Source organism: Penicillium verrucosum, assembly GCF_028828655.1.
Source record: "Penicillium verrucosum strain IBT 35672 chromosome Unknown utg000002l_segment0_segment0, whole genome shotgun sequence".
NCBI lineage: Eukaryota > Fungi > Ascomycota > Eurotiomycetes > Eurotiales > Aspergillaceae > Penicillium > Penicillium verrucosum.
In genome coordinates this window covers 4232011-4253251 of record NW_026643211.1, presented here as the reverse complement: position 1 = coordinate 4253251, position 21241 = coordinate 4232011, and the positions used below count along the sequence as shown (strand labels likewise).

Sequence of the window (21241 nt, the reverse complement as noted above, 5' to 3'; positions counted from 1 at the left end):
TCTGGTCTCTTAATCAAGCTCCATGCTCGACGGTGGTGCCTCAACCTTCTTCGCAGTTCTGGATGCTCCGTTGCCCCCTGACTTGTTCTGACCTCCTCCAAACAACATACCGCTCATCATGTCCATCAAGGGGTTTCCTTGCCGGGGGATCTTGATGGCGAAGTACTGCTCACCAATCTGAGCCAGAGCATCGTCCCAGATACCAACTTCCCGAATTTGTGTCGCATAGTGTGCAGTGAGCTGTCGGAAGAGATCGGCACTTCCGCGCTGGATGGCCAACAGCAACATGCTGATGAAGTTCACCAAAGGAAGGGCAGGGAACACTCGTGCGTCGGAGCTGGCACTGCTAACATCTTGCACACCGAGCTGAGGATTGGCTGCTGCAAGCCGTGAAGTGAAAATAAGCAGGGCTTTATTCGCGCTGCGGATATTTCCGGTGAGGAGGTATGGGAAGACTGCGCGTGACGCATAGATCGCTGCGGTGTGTGGCTCATCGCTGGTGTACCACTCATATTCGAGCTTTGCAAGGATCTCGGCTGATTCGGAAGTTCCTAGGATGAGATGTTTCTCGGCATCGTATGGCTCGTTATCTGAGGGACTAGATTAGAATGTGTATCAAATCTTGCGCTCTAACAATCACTCACCTTCGGCGTATACTGAGCCAATAGCATGATGTAAATCCGGATCTCCTCGTTCAAGTGGCCCAAATTTCGCACTCCATCCAGTCATTTCTTGGATGAATCTCTTTCGTGTAGGTTCGTCTGACGGGAATTCGCGCAGTAGCTCGATCAGGCGCTCTGCAGAATAAAAATATATAGGTTAGCAATGCTAGGTCTGTGGCAGCTACTGAGGCAACCTGAAGCACTACGCTGTAGTACTCAAAACCCCCAGCAGTAAAAAAAGGATATTTGATAGACTCACTCTTCCGAGACCGACCCTCTGCATCATCAGTACCACCTGAGATCTCCCATTCGGCTTTGTTGTATACCTCGAGCACCAACATGATGGCCAAATCTCCACCACTGGCCGATGCGCCCTGCTGAGAACCAGCTTTCAATAGCTCCTTCGCGCCACCAGCTAGGATCTCTGCCGCAGCATCGTAGTTGGACTGCTTGATATACCGGGCAGCAATAACACGTAGTTGCTGATGAGCTTCGTAGTAGGCGCCATCGGCAATCCTATAGACAGCAACAGATAGTCAGAATGGGATCTTTTGGGGTCCAAGGTGGTCTGAGGTGGTTACGGGCTGGGATTCTCACTTTTCTCGCTGGCGGGCGATGACCTTATCAATCCGGGATGACATTGTTGATTAAAAGGAAGCGCTGATCAAATAACCCAAAAGAAAAAGTCGAATCGAAGACGCTATCAAAGCAGAGTGTGTAGTGCAAGAATGTTCGGGGGGGGAGTTGGTTGAGAGAGAGACTTGGTGGGGGGGGGGACACGGCAATTCCAGAGATCCCTAGAGAAGAATGGCATCTCCGTCATCTCCTTCCGAATTATCTGGTTTTATAGCTGAAACTACCAGCTTTGTTTTGACTCAACATTTGTTATTTCGGCTGTTTGGAAATCTGTTCGTCCTATTGACCCCCCTGTTTCCGGTTGATAGGGGGAATATTTACGATAATACCCACGCCATTACGGACTCTTCCCTAACGACTACATAGTTATACAAGCTATCTCACACTAGGTCGCGACAATCTATATCAAGGACCAAGCCATTCGCTCTTGGTTATTCGACAATGTCAATCACCCAATAGTGCGACAAATTCATGATGAACCGATCTACTTTTAACATCCAACCCTTGCACCGCTTCGGCGGCGCAAATACCTCTATCCGGAGACCAAGGGTAAGCTGAAGACCTCTATGTCAAACAAATGAAACTGAATAGCTCACTGGATGATAGGAAATTGCTTGCTTCTCTTATGATGACCAGCGTCGGTTTTCGCTAGGCGATACGTCCATGGCCTACTACTACACGCCGGCTCTCCCTGCAGACCTGAACAAGGGCTATGAGACATTCCAGAAGCTCAATGATGTTCCCGATGAGCACTTGGATGCTTTGCTTGATACCCTTGTTGCCCATGAGAAAGAAACAGAAAAGAAGTGTGATGTAGACATTGTCACATGGAGAGGAATGATGACCAAGGTGTGTGTGAATATCATCAAATTTCAACCCAAATTCTGACTTCTGACTTCTAAATACAGATTCTAACAGCTCCATTTGATAATATGAATGGGTTTGTAGCCCTGATCTATTATCAACATATCGTGCTGTTTCTCTAACTCCGAACCATCTCTAGCTTCGAGATGAATGCAACTTGTTTCCAGGTACTATATCAATCTCAGTCAAGACTGTCTAACTTTCATGATCTAATATCTATTATAGGGCACCATGTCTGTATATTTAGCTACCTAGGTCGCTATATAATGTGCTGACTTGTACTAGTTTTATCGAAGAAAACAACGAGTATAAGAACCAACAGAAAGAGATCCAACGCAAGCGAGGATCGCCACCTGGAATGGCACCACAGGAACTCATGATGTATTGGGGTATATAAAACAACCTATGCAAATCTATGCCTAAACTAACGAACAATCCTAGGCTACAAATTCGAAAAGTTGGCTGTACTTTCGAAGACGTGGGATGAATCAACTCGTGAAGAGATCGAAGGCCGTGAGAACGAAGTTGTCAACAATGCAGCGCAGTATTGTTCCGTTGTCCGCACCGGGATTGGTAACGTGCGTATGATTCTCGGTGGAGAGGTTGATGCTAGTATGTTTCGTTTACCTTGGTTCTCGTCGCTAGACCCAATGCTTACTTCTTTTTCCCCCTAGTCTGGGACAGCAAGCCATCGAGAAAAGAAAGCCCCATTAACTGGGTTGAGCTGAAAACATCAGCTCAGATCCGCAATGAACGCGATATGATAAAGTATGAGCGGAAATTGCTCAAGTTTTGGGCTCAGTCATTCCTGCTGGGTGTGCCTAAGATCATCGTGGGATTTCGTGATGAAAATGGCATTTGCCATAGCTTGGAGGAACTGGACACAGCCAGTATTCCCGGGAAAGTACTGAGTGTCGGCCGGCGTTCTTGGGATGGAAATGTCTGTATCAATTTCACAGGTGCATTCTTGGAGTGTGAGTGTTTCTTCGTGATTGAGTTTATAGCAGTACTGACACACTTTCTAGGGCTTAAGCAGACCATCAACCAGGAGGGGACGTGGAGAATTCGGAAGAAGGAGAAGTCTCCGGTTATCGAGGTCTATCAAGTTGAAGAGCAAGGACATGGTGATATTCTCTCACCTGCTTTCAGGGCCTGGCGATCGACCACTTCAGCATGATTAAAATAGTCCAGTGTATGCTAGGTAGTGCTAATGTACTTGTATCGCTTGAGTTTATCAAATGTTATACCATAAGGAAGGTCTCTTATATTATTCTATTTTGGACTACGCAAATGCAATATAACTCATGAATCAGGTTCGGTTTCAGTGGGTTGGATCCCCTGCACTTCCAATTCCTTCTTTCGGAAATATTCATCTCGCTGTGCTCTCTTACTCGCGGACTTGAGTCCCCTTTTATGTTGATGACTATTCAGATGAATATGCCACTGGTCCTCCGACGCCATAGTCTTCTGGCAGACATCACAAGTATAGCACTTCCCGATTGGGTCTGTCTGTACACGTTTTTGGGCCTGAGCCTCCTTTGCACCGAACTCCGCCGTGGCTAATTGGGAAAGCGATTTGGGTTCCGGAGTCGGCTTGTTTTGCTGCATCAGTTGCACAATCTCCTCGGACGGCTCGGTGATGCACTTGCTCCAGTCACTGACATTGGAACTGTCCAGGAGATAAAGCCGATGCGTCTCTCCGGCTTCTGTGAGTGCTTGCCAGAGTTTATTGCGGATCCATTTGACCTGCGATGTTCCGTACTGTCGTGTAGCGATCCGAATTAATTCAAGAGAGTTCCGTTTGAGATCTTCGATCTCTTTCTCGCTTGCTTCCCCGTCCCGGATAGCCTTGAAGTATGGCGCCAATTCCTTGAATCCAATGGATACCCAGACTCCACGTGTTTGGTCAACTTCGATCCCCTGCGAGGCTTTCTCCTGCAAGTAGTCGGACATCTTCTCTGCCTCGGTCATCAAGCCCTGCTTGACCATGTCATCGACCCGCGCATCCAGGCGCGCATTGAGAACCTCCTTCTCGGCATGTACCCAAAATACCAATGTATTCTCGAATCGTAGCAGTCCTTCCTCCTGGTCTATCGCTTTTCTTTTTTGAGAAAACTGCTCTTTATAAATCTCCGAGGCTTTCCGCCCTGTCTGGAAATAAATTTCCAATGACCGCCGGATTTTCCGTGCATCTTTCGGATGCCATCGCGCAGCCATGACAGGATCCACCTCACGCAACTTCTCCAGGAGAATTTCAGGTGACGAATCCAGAACCGGCCATTTCGTCGACGTTGAGCTGAACTCCGTGAGCTGTTCCCGCTCGCCTTCGTCGTCCACCCCTTCGCCCACAAGCTGTTCTTTGAATAGCACTGCTTGGGTATAATAGTGTGTGCCACCAACAAGGATGGGGACCTTGCCACGGGCACGGATCTCTTCAATGACTCGCAGAGCTTCTCGCTTGAACAGCCCTATGCGCCATGCTTCGGCGTCTAGGTCGATGCAACTGAGGAGGTGGTGAGGGATACCGTTCCGTTCTTCTGTCGGGATCTGATTCGTTATGATCGGCAAACCGCGGTACATCTGCATAGCATCGCCATTGATTATTTCACCATTGAATCGAGAGGCTAAGTCCACTGCAAGCTGTCTACAGCTATCAGTCATTGTGTTCAGAGGAAGTGTGGGGGGGACTTGGGAGCCATTACCTTTGACTTGCCTGTGCCTGTTGCACCGACAACAGCTATGAGGGGATTCATAATTCTTTGCCTGTGCCAAATAGGTCGAGAGACTGAGAGCATACCGCGATGCTCATTGCGACGTGGTGGGGGAGAGGAAGAAAAGGTTGTTATCGGTTATCACGCGGGTTACCTCATCCATTGGCGCGACCCTCCAGATCGTCTCATATTGCATTGAGCGCTAGTTAATTAGCATCAAATCAGTTGAGATCACTCATTTTATCTCTTCTTCCTCCTTGTACTCTCATCCAATTTCGTGGTTCTCTCATTGCTTTCCTTCTCCCACATTCGTCATGGCGGATATCAATTCCACTCCCCCAAACATTGAGGTACAAAACCTCTCGTACAAGTTCCAAGATGGCTCTAGTGGACTGGAGAATGTAAGCATGAGTCTACCAGCTGGAAGCCGCACTCTATTGATCGGGGGTGAGTCAAACCCCGTCCCCATTCGAGACTAATCTCGAAGACTAACCCAAAACACACAGCAAATGGAGCGGGGAAGACCACCCTCCTCCGCCTCCTATCAGGGAAGCGCCTTGCACCCAATAACACCATCGCCATTGGCGGCAAAGACCCCTTCAAGGACAGTCTAGACGGCGTCACCTACCTGGGAGTCGAGTGGGTATTGAACAGTATCGTCCGCACAGACATTGACGTGCCGACACTGCTCGCCTCCGTTGGCGGAAATGCTTACCCGGAACGCCGGGACGAGCTGGTCGATATCCTCGATGTCGATCTGCGCTGGCGCATGCATGCCGTCTCGGACGGAGAACGTCGCCGTGTGCAGCTGGCTATGGGCTTGTTGCGGCCCTGGCAGGTCCTGCTGCTCGATGAGATCACTGTCGATCTGGACCTTTTGTCCAGGAGCAATTTCCTGGCTTTCCTAAAGCGGGAGACTGAAACCCGTGCCTGTACTATTGTTTATGCTACTCATATCTTGGATAACCTCGCCCAGTGGCCTACCCATTTGACCCACATGCACTTGGGTAAGGTGAAGGCGCTGGGTAGTGTGGAGTCGTTCCATGAACAAGTCCCTGAGTGGACTTCGGAGAATAGCCGCCTTGGAGAGCTAGTTCTCAAGTGGCTCAAGGAGGATATGCAGGCCAGAGGTCCCCGAAATGGTCGTGGTAATCAGGCCAAGACCTATCAATCCCTCGAGGGTATTGGGGGGTATGGACTGGAAAAACATGACTGAGAAAATAATCTGGAAAACGATTCGACGCTTTTTTTTTTTTTTTTTTTTTTTTGGCTTTCGCATGCAAGCACTGGATGTCAGGAGTCATTTAACGTGCCATTCAACAACAATTGGGTTCAACCACAAGGCATAGACGGGGTTTATGGATTGGCATCTGCATCTATAGGGAGGATTTATTCAACATTTTGGGAGTTTTCAACCACGACTCATAAAACGGGGGCCTAAGACTCATTTTGTTTTCTCTTTTTGTACAAATTCATGAGGCACGTTCGAGATAGTATCTATGCGTGTGGACGTGTCCTTGCCTGCGCCAATTCGAACTGATCCTTAATATCCCTCCTCTATAGCACTGGTATAATAGTTACACCGCGTAAGTGCAGATAAAAATAGACGAACGTGGATGCAACTACGGGGATGTGACAATATAAACGATGGGTATCTTTACAGGAAGAACTTAGAAGGAGATTTCAAAAACACATCGAAAAGGCATCTGAACCATCATGACTCATAAAGGGGGGCTACTTGAAGTAAAACCATTCTGCTTTTGTATGATCATGAGAGCATGTTCGAGATAGCATATATCCGTGTGGATGTATCCTCACTTGCCACCGCCAATTCGAACTCATCCCTACTATCCACCTCTACAGCCGGCACTGGTCGCCATGATAATTGAGTAATTGTCTTTGAGGGGGAGGCCACTTTATCAATGGTCACGACGTGCTGTGCTTCGAGCGTGTCAGCAGAAATTCGGTGGATAGAGATGACACCGTTATCTTCGCCAACAGCAATAACATATGTGCCTTTGTATGTTGCGGGCAAGAAACCAATTGCTGAGACCGCCGATGTCAGGCCCACGGTCGTTTTGCAGACGAAAGTGTCCTCAGACTTTTGCCAGATCTTCACGGATTTGTCACGTCCTGCCGTGGCAAAGACATGGTCCGTTGTAGCTGGGGCCCAGGCTGCACCTAAGATCATGCGAGAGTGACCCTTGGGGTTTACGCTGAGGTTTGTAAATGTAGTTAGGTCTGCATCGCTCCGCTGGAAGACCGCCCACTGGCGATCTCGTCCAACACTAAGAAGATAGCGATCGTCACTCGAGAATGACAGGTCCGTGATGGTCAATGAGTGCGCAGTGAGAGAAGGCTTGATCTCGTGCCAGTCAGACGTATCGTAGAGGCGAATTACTGCATGGTCAATCGAGCTGGCTTTGCAGGCGGTAGCAATGAGCCTGCGGTCATGGCTCACTGCCACTGCCGAAATCTCATAGCCATGGCCATAGAGCTTCTCATGCTCCGGCCACAATGTGTAACGAGATAACTGATCCTCCAGTGGCGGGTGGTTGGCAGCCAGCGAGGCAGAAGCGATTAGCGCCTCAGTTGGGGCTTTTTGCTCGTCCTCCTCCACTGGCGCCTCATCTCCAAGTGCCTTATTCGAGAGACCCAGCACTGGGATTTCAGCAGTGTCGGGGAGGTCCTCATCATTCGATTGTTTGAACCCAGTGAGTCTCTCGAGTAACTGAGCAATTGGTTTCGGCTCATTGAACACACGTAGGAGCTTCTCCTCTGCACCAGTCACAAACTGTGAGGGGCCCAGTGTGTCAACGCAGTTCAAATCGTATCCATGAATCTGAGGGCGTGAAAACTCATGCCATGAACCCGTATTTTCGCGCACCCACTTGGCATGAAGCCGGGTGGTTTGGTCTGAGCTAGTTGAAAGCAGGTAGCCTCCAGTGGGCTCCCATTGTACACCGTTCGCGGAGCGCACATGGCCCGAAATACCGAATCTCTGTATCCAAAGATCCGAGTCGGAATCATGTCGCCAGACTCTCCAACTACCTGTGCGGCCAAGACTCACCACCTGCTTCCCGTCCGGTGACCAGAGCCCAATCCAAAAGCCACCTGCACTACCAGTCGCGGTGGTAGATCCTTTTTGGACACTGATCTCTCCCATTCTCTCTGCGGACATCCAAACGCCTGATGCTTGGTCTTGTTCCCAAATTGTGATGGTATTATCAGCCGATGCCGAGAGAAGTTGCTGCCGCTTCGAATCAGGATTCCATGCAATGGTATAGATCCAGTCTTCATGTCCAAAGAGAAGAGCTTCGAAAGTAATGGAGTATTTCGATCCTGCAGCCTCGAACTCATGGGCTTTGTTTGATAGCGTAGGTTCCATTCCTCCAAGCAAAGGATCGGTATCATCTATCGGAGCAGTGGCACTTGCTTCACCCCGACGCAGTCGCCAAAGACGGATGTATCTGTCTTGACTTGCAGACGCTAGCAGAATATCACCGTTGCTCTGCTTGTCCTGGGTGAACGAAAGAGCCTTGATCCAGGCTTCGTGTCCCGCAAGCACAGCCCGGCGCTTGAACTCTGGCTGGCTGATGGAGGTTTCCGAGACGTAGATCTGAACCTTGGTCGTTGTACCTGCAACGGCCAACACCAATGGCATATCTGAGTCGCCTTCAAGTCCCTGCAATGATAAAGACAACGGGAAGAATCGTGGTGTCATTGTGATCGTTTCAAGTAGCTCGCACTTCAATTCGTGCTGCGCATTTATTCTCCAGATCCGAACCGTCCCATCAGCCGCTCCAGATGTGATGATGTCCGTTCCATCGGCGACGGCAATTGCATTCACTGAGCCCGTGTGGCCCTCAAGGGTAGATGCAAGGACATATTTGTGGGGATTGGCATTGTCTTGTTGCCATACCCTTATTGTGCGGTCGACGGAGCCGGTGACGATAAATCTCGTTCCTGAGGCGGGGCATGTGTAAAATCTAACGACACTGACTTTGTCGGTATGACCAACAAGCAGGGAATAGATACCACGCTCAGTCTTGTCCTTGACTAAGTGTCAGCTCTTCCTTATTATCAATGCGCAGCTGTTTTCAATGGACCTACTAGAGGATCCCATAAGGCGACATTGTTGTCCGCACCGAAGGCGAGCACGCCTGTCTGCACATCCCAATCCGCAGCACCAGGGTGTCGGTTTCCCCCTACGCTAATGTAGTCTGTTTCAACGGCGACCATGGAGTATTCTGGGGGCTTGTGAACCCTTTGTCTGTCTGTTGGTGCTGTACTAGGAATTGGAGAAAAGCCGCAAAGAAATTGCGGGAGGATTGGGGCTTATCGATAAGAGGCTCGGTCTCCGCCTAGCCCCTCCATCTTCAACAGACTCAACTTGGGATCTCTTTCGTTTCCAACAAGAGAGATAGAGAGATAATTGCTATATTCTCTGTATTTCCCCTCATCTGCAGCGCCATGGCTGGTACTTTAAATGCGAGCCAAGGGGAATTCCCCATTCCTATTACTGTTGAGTTTACGTACGTCAAATCTTTCCTTCGATTGATCAACCTCTGCTAAGAATTGATCTCGATAGCGGCGGCTTAGAATTGCTATTCGGGAATGAGCGCAAGCATAAGGTCGTTTTGCCCGCTCGTTTAGAGGATGGCAGCAGGCCAAACATCTCATACTTGCTTAAATACCTCGTCGACAACCTCATGAAAGATCAGAGAATAGACATGTTCATCATGGAAGACAATGTGTATGTGAATATAACTTTGTGGGTTTATTCAAACAGTATTAATGATGTCGACAGGCGACCAGGTATTCTCGTCCTCATCAACGATGCCGATTGGGAACTCGAAGGCGAAGAAACCTATGAACTTCAACAAGGGGACAACATTGTTTTTGTTTCGACTTTACATGGCGGTTAAACACGATGGATGGATTGTATTGATGCTAGCAACGACGACTAAGACAAAAGAGAAACTGAATTCGACGTGTGCCTGGAGGAATTCAACCTAGACCACATCTTCAACATGCTGTTGTGAGATCCGTTCGCGCTCACGTGGTGTTCGGATTCCACTGGGTGTTCGATGACCACTCTGTGGGGTTGCTTGACCTTCAGGGGTACCAAGCCCTTGCGTCGGTGATACCACCCCGCTTGGGGGCACTGGAATCTTCAAGTCCTCTGGTGAGGCCGGGATAATCTCTTCGGGGAGGTCAGGGATATGGATCCGCTGTGCCTCGTTCTGATAGCTCTCGGGGACGATCTGGAAAAGTGTCAATTAACCATAGATAATATCCAACCTAAAGTCCAATTTACCTCAATAATTTCATCGCGAGGGAACTCAAGGAACGGAATGTCCGCAGCATTGCAGGCCATGAGATAGCCATATAAAACCCTCAAAACACTTTCATGTGCAATTATGAGTAGATCGGCTTGCTCCCTCTCCAATTCAAGGATAATTGGCTCGAGGCGAACAGCCAAGTCATGGTATGACTAGTGGAAAGGTCAGCAGCTACAAACGTTTGAAGGGTTTAGGCAAGTCTCACCTCTGCCCGGGGATAACGGTGGTGGTAGGGATCAAGCTCGTGCTTAGCAACCTCGTCCCCAAACTCTGCTCGGATGCGATTTTCAGACATCTTCTCACAGACACCAGGGTTCAGTTGGCTCAATTGAGATCTCTGCCGGATTTTATATCCGTTTTCATGGAGGTATTTCGCGGTTTCAACTGTCCTGCGTCGTGTGGAGGTCCAGACTTTCAAGGGTCTCGACTCATAGCCAGTCTCTCCTCGCTCGATCATTGCTTGCTTTTCTTCTTCTCGGTGAGCTAGTAGACGTGCCGTCATTTTCTTGGCGTAGTCTTCTCCTTGTTCTGATAACGAGGCATCGGCTTTGTATGAATCTACGTCTAGCGAAACGCCAGCCTAAATAGAACATTAGTTTATGCATGGTAGCTATGGACAGTAGATTACCTACCCGGGCAAAGTACGTGCGTCTCGATTTGATGTGGAGATTCAGAAGATAGAACACTATGCGGTTAGAAAGATAACCGAAGCTTCGATTGTTGACAATCAGTCTCTCGCCGGCGTTAATCATCTATATTTGGTGAGTAATGGCAGTCCGACAAAATCAAATTGCGCGTACCTTGATATAGTTCAAGTCCTTCTCCTCCATGGTCTGAAATTGAGGGATGCGAGAAGAGATACGGTTCAAGTAATGCTTCACGGCATCTTCTGATTTCCATGAGACATACTAGCCATGATTATTAGATTTTTTCATTCAATGCCAAGATATACATGAGACTCACATCAGGGGATGATATCTTGACTCTGCGAACATTCTCTTCAATGAGATGTTCGTCGTCACACCAAGACTCAATGAACAGGGTCTGGTAAAAAGAAAATCAATAATTAGTATAACGTCAAGTATTCAAACGACTAATTCTGACTTACCTCAATATCATGCTTTGCAAACTCCTTTGCAAGCGAGCGCCGTCCTGAGGCTAGCGGGTTGACGGCATCATATATCGCTATTTGACCATTTTCATGGTTCAAAAAGTGATAGATGTCTTCTCGGCATTTCCTCACAATCTTTTGGCGTAGAAGAACAGATTTGGCAGTCGCTAAACAAAGATGTTAATATCGTTCTGGTAAACCGGGATATCATGCCTACCATTGACATAGAAATAATCATCTGGCATGTCCTCGCCAAATGGAATTGTTGCACGACGATAGTCGCCCAGGTGGAAGATCCTGGTTTTAACACCAAGCCTATCAATTGCGTCAGGATACCTCTCGAAATGGGCAAGTCACAGGAGTAAAGCATACCATCGCAGGTATCGTGCCAAGGCTACTGAGATGTGCCTGTCATGTATTTTGAAATTAGTCCACTGAGCAACACTAATATCAATGGTAGAAAGTATCATACGTTTTGCCTCTGGCAGGCAGGCCGACGGTAATGATCACAATGCGGCCCGAATGGAAAAGCCGACCAGATTCGGTGCTGTATAGCTGGGCCGGAGCTAGATCGGCCTTTTCCGGCAAGTCATGAATTGCATCGACAAAGATTGACGATTTGCGGCGGAATCGTGGAGAGTTGGCCACTATCTCAGCGGTGCTATATGATGTTAGTTCAATCCCACTATCAGGCCTCACTCTTCAACTTCACTAAGACTAGATAGGGGACATGACTCCTTTTTTTTACTTCCTTTTGCTAGTGCTGTCAAGCAGAAATAACATAAAAGGCAATTTTCAAGGAAGAAAACATGAAATTGTGAAGCGGGAAAGGTAAGCTTACAGTAAGGTGTCCATGGTGGGATGGCGAGGTGACGCAATCTTGATATATCAAGATATCAAAAGATTCAGTATTGAACCTATTGGGATTATCGAGAGAGAGAGTGAGAGAGAGCCCTGAGATAGATCAGAGATATTTCGAGTCACGTCAAGCAGATGGCAAGATAGTGAAGCAAGGGAAACAAGGAAAGGGTACCTGAGAGGCGGTATAGGTAAATCGATCAACGCCCAGATATCAGGTGCAGATCATCCATATTGTTGCCTTGTTTTTCAGGCTACAATGTGCAAAGCAGTCCAAACGAAAACCGATTCAGGCACAATTCAACCCTAAATGGAATGAAAAGAAAAAGAAGTCCTTCAAATATCAAGTAATATCAGTTTAGGCCCCTCAACCACCCTCAATCAGCCTCCAATCCCTCCTCAATACCTCACCCAGTCTTGCCCTGGACCGGGAAAGCCCGAAAAGGCTTATGTAACATCCCGGCGAACGACAGCAACCAAAGACGCCGAGGCAGGTGACTAGCATTTTTCACAGCTTGGAAAGTCTTGAATTGCTTCCCCTACACTCCTGAGCGCATCAGATCCAGCCCTTTTTACACTATTTTATCAAGGTCATCTGAGACGTTTGTTCGTCCCAGATCCTCGGGCTGGTCTCAATCCCTTTTATTCTCAATTCTTTGTGTTTTTCCCCCGAGTCTCAACTGAGACCGACTAACACGCGTGACGACACCTAATATATTCGTCAATTATCAGATTTCCAACCAAAATGGCCGATTACCTATCATCCCTCTCCTTTCTCACAGAGAACCCTGCCGCCGCGGCCATCAACGATGCATACTCCTCGTTCTCCGACCGAAGGGCTTTGCTTAACCTGCCCAACCCCGGCACTGTCGATAACCTCGCCAGGGAAGTGCAGAAGGATGTTCTCTTGACCAACTTCATGTTCTCCGGTCTCCGGGCAGATCTGACCAAGGTCTTCGGCATGTCCCCTCTGTTCCGTGTGTCGCATGCGTTCTCTATGGGCTCAACCGGCAATCTGCCTCCATATGCTTTCTCCGCCATGTACGGAAGCCCCAGGGTAAGGACAACTATTCCATGCGATCCGTGTGTCGATCCCTGCGATTCTCAGTACCTAACATATTATTATCCGATAGGTGTTTATGCAAGGTAACTACGGAAGTGACGGTGCGCTCGCCGCCGTCGCCAACTACCGCTGGAACCAGGCCCTTGTCACCAAGACCAATGCTCAGATCATGAACGGTGGTACCCAGGGCTTGGTCCAGATCGATAACGACTACACTGGCCGTGACTTCTCCGCGTCCCTCAAGGCCTTCAACCCTTCTTGCCTCGAGGGTGGTCTCACTGGTATCTTCGTCGGCAGCTACCTGCAGTCTATCACCCCCAGTCTCGCTCTTGGTTTCGAGGCTATTTGGCAACGCCAGGGCATCACCGCTCGCCCCGAGACTGCTCTGTCCTACTCCGCCAAGTATAAGGGTGAGGACTGGATTGGTACCGCTCAGCTGCAAGCCCAGGGTACTTTCAACGCCACTTACTGGCGCAAGCTGTCCGAGCGTGTTGAGGCTGGTATTGACATGAACCTCCAACTCCAGCCCTCTCCCGCTACTCTTATGATGGGTGGCCCCGCTCGTGACGGTACCACTGCCATTGGTGCCAAGTACGACTTCCGTGCCTCTTCGTTCCGCGCCCAGGTTGACAGCACCGGCAAGGTTAGCTGCCTTCTCGAGAAGCGCATTGCCATGCCCATCTCTCTCTCCTTCGCTGGTGAGATCGACCAGGCCAAGGTAAGCGACATTCGTCTTTCTCATCACAACCTCAATACTTGATACTAATTTCTTTTTTTTTTTTCTCTCTCTAGCAAACGGCTAAGCTCGGTCTTGCCGTCTCCCTTGAGCTTGCTGGTGAGGATGTCATGGAGCAGCAAGACAAGATTGACCCTGCCAGCATGATTCCTCCTCCCTTCTAAATCTCTCCTCTCGCTTCGCCTGAGATAATAACCCTTTCGCCTCCCATGTTTTAGTAGTTCTTCCCTCTCCATGTCTGAAATGACATATGTTGTCTCCCTTCCTCGGTATCTCCTCTTGAATTTGGGTTACTGGTGCAGGTGACCAGTTGTTTGGCGCCATGGAGATTCCAACCTTTTTATTTGTATAGATTCACACTCCGGTTCTTTGATTTCCTTTTCCATTACCACCTGATGCTGCATCTCTGTTTGGCTTGTGGTCTGATATCTTGTGTCTCCTTGCTGTCTTTCCAGTTCATTTCCTTGCATGACCATGTTTTGGGTCTATGGGATTGCCAGGTCTGGGATGCACGGCTGTGCCTGCAGATGGCTCTGGGTATGTTTTTCGCATCATAGACGGGCCAATGTAAAACAAGTTTTTTTTTATTTAGTTGAATCAGTTGCAAATTGTTTCATTGTAATCTTTCTGATTATTTTCTATTCAAAGGCTTCGCTAGTGAACAGATGCACCTCTTTGTTCCATGGATATCAATGGATAGGTGTTGAGATTGCCACCCAGGTCAGACCATTAAATATATAGGTCTCAGTTCTTTGAACCATAAATTCTTCAGACTAATATATCTAAAGACAGAGCTCTATTTTATATATATATATATCTCTCTGTCCAAGACAAAGATATCAAACAAGCCCTTAAAAGACACACAAATAAAAGCGGAGAGGGAAATAATCCCGGATAATGCCGGTATATACCCAAAGCGGTGACCGGGACAAGCGACGGCATATCCTCCAAGACCACAACCAATCAGGAGGAATCAACCATCCAACTTTGCTCCACTATATGCTGTGGGCACGAAGACAACTCATTCAATTGGTTGCCGACTCCGGAGTGCCGCAGTGGCCTCATGCATCTCCTCGAATGGAACCGTTTCTGCTTCGTTTCTCCACTCAATTGGACTAAGTTTCTCGGTAAAGTGGATTCATTTGATATGTTGAGTGTCTTCCATGTTTCGCTCTCGAAAATGATACGGGTTATTGTGGAGTGTATGTGTTTTCGGTAGAAACTGAAGCAGTACATAGTAAGGAGTGTATGAAAAGTATAAAAAAGTATAAGAAGTATATTGTACCACTAGTTATTAGTTTAGACATACAATATACGTAGTTAAAAGAGAGGTGTTATATTAACTAGTTAGTACTTTCTCAGAATGACATGTGGGATCCTCAGCCACTTACTCCATACCCCCAAGTTTGAAGGACCTAAACGGAAAGGTCAGTTGGGAGGTCTTGATGGACCGTCAACCCCGTTCCCTGCTTCGAGTGTGGCTGGGTCTGATTGCTGCCTTGCGATTGGAAGTCCCCGTTGATAGTCGGGTGTTCGGACGCTCATTATCAGACTGCAATGACATCATATTCCTCCATTCAACCCTCTTTTTAGGGCTTTACTTTCTCGTAATTCTCTTTACCGGGTTGTGTATATAAGAAATATAAGAAATATAAGAAAAACTGGCCAGTTATCTTGGAGGCCTGGGATGCACCTAGGGATGTATGTCCCGGATAAATGGCTGACCCGGGATGATATGCTAAACGAATCAAAACACGACAATGAAAACGAAAATGAGAAAATGAGAAAAAGAGACAATTATAGTTTAGAGGAGGCCCGAGTGTCTCGGCCCAATTGAACAGGACTCTTTGGTTTTTGGGTAATATACCTCCAACGTACGGAGGACATGCTGTTCCCTTGAATTATATGGATAATTTCCTTTGGAAATGAATGTGGGGAGTTGTGTCCACAAGGCAAATTCGTTCCCTTGAAAAGGATTCATTGGTAGATTCGAGCAACTTCTAATAGAATCGGGGTTTTTTTTTCGCATTTCGTTCTACCTGTTCCATAGAGGTCTTGCCCAAGGTTCATGGTGTATACCTATCCGGGATGGATTATAGGTTGGCATAATGTAGAATCATACAATATAATAATCTATTCATCCCTAAACAATGTGGATATCTGTTGTGGTTATTGTGGAATGAATGTGAATAGATATAAGTGCTTTTTGTATAATATACAACATACAGATCGGTAGATTTGGATCGTCATGAACATGGTAGATCTATATTGTAGCCATAGTGTAGGCAGATTAGACCCAATTTCAAGCTTGAACCAATAACCTCCAAGATGATTCACATATTTTATGTTGTACTTGCAAATTCCTTGGATAATATGATATCCATCCTATAGCAATAGCAATAGCAATTCCAATTTCAACCCCTGGGAAGACTCATTATACCCGTGTATATATTTATTGTATCTCTCTATTTTGCTGAGAGATTAACCCACGTGTCTGACAGAGAGACAAACGGAATGCCGTTCCTTGCTTCCATGCTTTACGATCCGTACATGCCGATGGTGCACTATTGGGGACATTCCGCCGGTTTCCTCCCGTGCATATGCATCGACATTTTAAACCCCATGCCAGTGCCAGCCGGGAAGTTGCTTTTTTGCCAGGAACACACCGGCTCCTCATCCCGGGTCCGTGAAACGAGAGTGCTACTGCTATGTGTATTGTGCAATTTTATACAATTCGAGTATGTATATGATACGAACATCCAAGGCTTCAAGGTATGGATCATTGAATTGCATCCACTCTGTTCCTCCCAGGACTAGCAATTTGATTATTAGTGGTTGATAGTGAGTTGTAGTCAGCAAAGAGCTGGAATATCCACCTAATTAAATTGTTCGCCGAGACCCGATGGACATTTCGGAATCCCGAGTTGTAGATATGTAGTCATGGTTGTACCGGTGCATGGTTCTGAATATGACACGGATTCCTCATTTTTTTGGTTTTTTGGTTTTTTTTTCCTTCTTCTTTCTCTTTCAAGTTGACGGCATCAGACCCCTGCTGAGGGGGCGTCATTTTATTTTTTTTCTCCCTCGTGTCAAGATTCACAGTCGCATGACTTTGAACCAAACTGTGGCGATTCCGATCCCCAAGCCATGGTCACCTGCTCTAGGTCTGGTGACGTCGATGAGGGGAAAACTCATGTAGTTTAGATGTTTTGATATAGGGAGATTTCAAGAGATTTCAAGAGATTTCAATCTTAGATGGCAAATGTTAAGATTGGGATATATATAAATCGATCTATAACGTTTTATTTCAGATAGTGTGATATGCTACTCTGCTCGTACTCTGTACGAAGTAAAATGATTGATAAATGTGAAATGGGAAATGTAAAATACTTTGAAATACCATGTAAATACCAATACCAACAAAAAAAAAACACTAGTACACGGTAAATGGACCGTGCGAGGAGCCCTGGTAAGCTCCTCAACGTTAACCTTTTGAGCCAGGTGCATCCCTACAGCGCAGGGGCCAAGTTCAATCGAGGGTACATCCTTTTTTTAGTACCTGAGTCGGCTGCTTGCTGCCAGGAACATTCCTAACCCCCTTCATTAAGAACGGGTTCTTTTTCCACTTTATCTTTTGTTTTTTTGGGGGGACGTGGAAGGGGTTTTTTTTTCCTTCTTTTTGATATTCTATGGGCTTCCCTTTTTTGATATATCATGTCTGTGGATGCCGAGTCGGGGTTCATCTACCGGACTAGGTTGGTACAAGAGGCTGCATGGACGGGACTACGGCTGGAATCCCAATGATTGTCCCGAACTGGGCGTCGGCTGAGATAGCTTCGACTCACATGCCAAGGGATCCCTGCACACGGAGTACGGAGTATACACTTCAAGAGATCCTCGAAAGAATGGAAGTGGAACGGGAGGCCCCTTTTCAATTCCGATGGATATTCCGGGCCGAATAGCTTTTCTGATTGACTATGTATGTTGTATATGGCTTTCTGAACTGCTCGGTCTAGATCCCAATGATCGGTGTGTTATTTTAATTTTGTTTTATTTTATATTGGAATGCCCCTGAAACTAAGCAAAGAATCCGATAGAAAAGCTAAATGATAGTTTAGTTAGTCGAGTATATAACTAGTCCACATAGTTATATAACTATAACTATTAGTTAACTATTAGTAGGTAACTACCTATGGGTATACGTTGAACCTGGAACGGGTCTAGCTCCAATTGCAGCTTGGACCACTTGGACCATCTTTCGGCCCAAGCTTCTTTTTTTTTTTTTTGGTTTTTTGTTTTTTGTCGAGGTCAGCTGGTCTCGTGATAGAAAAAAAAAAGATTACAGTACAGGTAAATTCAACCAATGAAAGTGGTTCCAGGGAAAATCACCGTTGGGTCACCCGACATCCTGTTTCTATTACCTGGTTATTTTTGGGGGGTATATAAGGTGTAATAGTTATTAACAGATATAGTATGTACTCCGTATACTACGGAGTATATATACTATGTATATATAGCTTGAAGGTATATTCCCACTACCCCGGAGACTCCGCTTTCTCCAACAAAAGTCTTTTTTTTTTTTCTTTCAATGTTTCCCGAGTTTTTCGTACATTCGTACACCGGCTTGTATGGGTAAATACAGTTCATGACAACTGTACCTATGATATCATCTCCCGAACTTGGGTAAATGACAGTAAGTTACAAATACTTATACTGTAATGGAAGATATAATATATAACTATATACCCATACATAACATAACATACCTTAATATAACTAACTAGTTAACTAACTAGAATATATGTAACTAACTACTCCGTAGGTTATAAGAAATTAAATCATTAAAATAAAAAGGAAATTTTTTAAAAAAGAAGAGTATAAACACCTATCAACACCATAAACAGCAATGAGAGAAGGTCGGATTTGAACTTGAACTTGTAGCTCTCCCGCCCCTCTCTTTTTTTCCCTCTTTCCCCCCTCCCCTTCCCGAATTGCTCACCCCGTAAGACATTGGCTTTGATTCTTGAGATCTATTTCTCCTCTTATTTATTTGTTTCTTTGAATTAAAAAAAAAGACATATCTCCTCCCAAAAGAAAACAAAAAGAAAAACAAAAAGAAAGAAAAGAAAGAAGAGAGAAAAAAAAGGGAAAAAAAAAAAAGGAAATTCATTCCATCAACGTCACCTTTTTCTTTCGCCCTGAACGCCCCCAATTTTACCTAACCTTTCCCTAGTCTAACCCTCTAACCCGTCTTATTCTCACTCGATTCGACTTTATTGGTTGAACATTCTCTACGCCAAAGTTCCCAAAAGTTGCCCTTCTCCTCTCTCTCATTCTTCTTCCTCTTCCCTACTTTTTTTAACTTGACATTCTTGGCTTTTGGCCATTTTGCTTCCCTTTTCCCATCGGTCCTTCCGCCCCTCCCCTACTCCACCCCGGTTTTAAACAACGGTCTTCCTCAACTTCACATATCCATTTCCCACCATGTCACAGAATCGACCCGGGTTGTTCCCGACTTTGCGCATGGGTGGTAAGTTATTATCCGTTTTTTTCAATCGCCTTACAAGTCTGACCATTCCCTCAAAGAGGTCATCCGCGAGAAGGTCCAAGATGGACTCACCGGCGAATCCAAGGAGATCTCCTACACTCAGTGCAAGATTGTGGGCAATGGTTCTTTCGGTGTTGTGTTTCAGACCAAGATGGCTCCGAGCGGGGAAGATGCTGCCATCAAGAGAGTCCTGCAGGATAAGCGGTTCAAGGTAAATAAGTTCTCGACCTGAGATCGGTGTCGGTGTCGGTGTGTGTGTGTATGTGTGTGTGTCGGATCACTAACCCAGTCTCTCTCTCTCTCTCGCTCTAGAATCGTGAACTGCAAATCATGCGGATTGTGCGCCATCCTAATATTGTCGAGCTCAAGGCCTTTTACTACTCCAACGGCGACAGGGTATGTGTCTCCTGGGTGTCCCGCCCGATCGTCTTTCCGTCCCCCCGTTCCCGTGGGCTGACCGTGCCCCGGAATTTCCCCTCAAATAGAAAGATGAAGTCTACCTCAACCTCGTCCTCGAGTATGTCCCCGAGACGGTGTACCGCGCATCCCGTTACTTCAACAAACTCAAGACTACGATGCCTATGCTAGAAGTCAAGCTTTACATCTACCAACTCTTCCGGTCGCTGGCCTACATTCACTCCCAGGGTATCTGTCACCGTGATATCAAACCCCAGAATCTTCTTTTGGATCCCGCAACTGGTGTTCTGAAGCTCTGCGATTTCGGATCCGCTAAGATTCTGATCGAAAATGAACCTAACGTTTCATACATCTGCTCTCGCTACTACCGGGCACCTGAATTAATCTTTGGTGCCACCAACTACACAACAAAGATTGGTACATATCCCTTTCTCTCTCTCTCTCTCTCTCTCTCTCTCTCTTTTTTCCTTGCACATTCATTATTCAATTTCTGACATCTTTTTCTCTCCCTCTCTAGATGTTTGGTCGACAGGTTGTGTGATGGCAGAATTGATGCTTGGACAACCCCTCTTCCCTGGCGAATCGGGCATTGACCAGCTGGTAGAAATCATCAAGATTTTGGGCACCCCAACTCGGGAACAAATTCGCACCATGAACCCCAACTATATGGAGCACAAGTTCCCTCAAATCAAACCCCATCCCTTCAACAAGGTATTTACTACGCCGTACCTCCGGTTCTCTCATGGTGCTGACCCCAAATCAGGTTTTCCGTAAGGCGCCACCGGAGGCTATTGACCTCATCTCCGCCCTTCTGGAATACACTCCGACACAACGGTTGTCTGCGGTTGAAGCGATGTGCCACCCCTTCTTCGATGAGCTCCGCGACCCGAACACCCGGCTACCGGACTCCCGTCACCACAACAACCCCTCCAAGGATCTCCCCGCCCTTTTCGATTTCTCACAACATGGTAAAATATCCCCGCGCGAGAGATGAATCCCCTTACTAATCCTACTTTTAGAACTTTCGATTGCCCCTGATCTCAACGCCCAAATGATTCCCCCTCACGCTCGTCCAGCCCTCGAAGCTCGTGGCCTCGGCCTCGATACCTTCAAACCTCTTTCCAAGGAAGAGATGCTTGCACACCTCGACTGAGTTGACTAGTGCGTGTGTCCTCCGCCCTCCGCGAGGGATACGTCTGTTCATTGTGTCGCCATCTGCACTTTGCATGAGATTCGACCTGCCAACCAAGTTCCATCATGATCTCGAATAAACATCTTGAATTGAGACTG

General features: G+C 46.9%; 9 protein-coding genes across 9 annotated transcripts; 5 read left to right on the top strand and 4 right to left on the bottom strand.

Moving 5' to 3' along the window:
- Positions 1-9: 9 nt before the first annotated feature.
- N7516_007226 (protein GET4) lies at positions 10-1303 on the bottom strand (the record flags this gene model as incomplete). The annotated part of the gene is made up of 4 exons (XM_057219946.1): positions 10-590; positions 645-797; positions 922-1178; positions 1260-1303. The coding sequence occupies 4 exons, from the start codon at positions 1301-1303 to the stop codon at positions 10-12; spliced, it is 1035 nt and encodes a 344-aa protein (XP_057074037.1).
- Positions 1304-1772: 469 nt separating this feature from the next.
- Positions 1773-3339, top strand: N7516_007225 (DXO/RAI1 family decapping nuclease; the record flags this gene model as incomplete). The annotated part of the gene is made up of 9 exons (XM_057219945.1): positions 1773-1847; positions 1905-2147; positions 2207-2238; positions 2302-2329; positions 2388-2395; positions 2448-2551; positions 2604-2774; positions 2837-3136; positions 3188-3339. 9 exons carry the CDS (start codon positions 1773-1775, stop codon positions 3337-3339), a joined length of 1113 nt encoding a protein of 370 aa, XP_057074036.1.
- Positions 3340-3464: 125 nt separating this feature from the next.
- N7516_007224 (tRNA dimethylallyltransferase) lies at positions 3465-4823 on the bottom strand (the record flags this gene model as incomplete). The annotated part of the gene is made up of 1 exon (XM_057219944.1): positions 3465-4823. The coding sequence occupies one exon, from the start codon at positions 4821-4823 to the stop codon at positions 3465-3467; it is 1359 nt and encodes a 452-aa protein (XP_057074035.1).
- A 364-nt stretch (positions 4824-5187) lies between these two features.
- N7516_007223 (putative ABC transporter) lies at positions 5188-6089 on the top strand (the record flags this gene model as incomplete). Its single annotated transcript, XM_057219943.1, has 2 exons — positions 5188-5320; positions 5380-6089. 2 exons carry the CDS (start codon positions 5188-5190, stop codon positions 6087-6089), a joined length of 843 nt encoding a protein of 280 aa, XP_057074034.1.
- Positions 6090-6641: 552 nt separating this feature from the next.
- On the bottom strand, positions 6642-9115 carry N7516_007222 (Elongator subunit ELP2; the record flags this gene model as incomplete). The annotated part of the gene is made up of 2 exons (XM_057219942.1): positions 6642-8927; positions 8987-9115. The coding sequence occupies 2 exons, from the start codon at positions 9113-9115 to the stop codon at positions 6642-6644; spliced, it is 2415 nt and encodes an 804-aa protein (XP_057074033.1).
- A 231-nt stretch (positions 9116-9346) lies between these two features.
- On the top strand, positions 9347-9801 carry N7516_007221 (ubiquitin-related modifier 1; the record flags this gene model as incomplete). Its single annotated transcript, XM_057219941.1, has 3 exons — positions 9347-9408; positions 9465-9629; positions 9684-9801. The coding sequence occupies 3 exons, from the start codon at positions 9347-9349 to the stop codon at positions 9799-9801; spliced, it is 345 nt and encodes a 114-aa protein (XP_057074032.1).
- Positions 9802-9888: 87 nt separating this feature from the next.
- Positions 9889-12184, bottom strand: N7516_007220 (bifunctional fructose-2,6-bisphosphate 2-phosphatase/6-phosphofructo-2-kinase; the record flags this gene model as incomplete). The annotated part of the gene is made up of 11 exons (XM_057219940.1): positions 9889-10140; positions 10194-10370; positions 10424-10798; positions 10851-10970; positions 11019-11126; positions 11182-11262; positions 11327-11496; positions 11547-11644; positions 11702-11737; positions 11802-11990; positions 12171-12184. 11 exons carry the CDS (start codon positions 12182-12184, stop codon positions 9889-9891), a joined length of 1620 nt encoding a protein of 539 aa, XP_057074031.1.
- Positions 12185-12659: 475 nt separating this feature from the next.
- On the top strand, positions 12660-14191 carry tom40 (TOM complex pore protein TOM40). The gene is made up of 3 exons (XM_057219939.1): positions 12660-13244; positions 13321-13968; positions 14043-14191. Exons 1-3 carry the CDS (start codon positions 12933-12935, stop codon positions 14148-14150), a joined length of 1068 nt encoding a protein of 355 aa, XP_057074030.1. The 5' UTR covers positions 12660-12932; the 3' UTR covers positions 14151-14191.
- Positions 14192-19470: 5279 nt separating this feature from the next.
- N7516_007218 (GSK family serine/threonine-protein kinase) lies at positions 19471-21104 on the top strand (the record flags this gene model as incomplete). The annotated part of the gene is made up of 7 exons (XM_057219938.1): positions 19471-19516; positions 19573-19745; positions 19847-19930; positions 20020-20368; positions 20469-20662; positions 20715-20919; positions 20971-21104. The coding sequence occupies 7 exons, from the start codon at positions 19471-19473 to the stop codon at positions 21102-21104; spliced, it is 1185 nt and encodes a 394-aa protein (XP_057074029.1).
- Between the last annotated feature and the right edge of the window lie 137 nt (positions 21105-21241).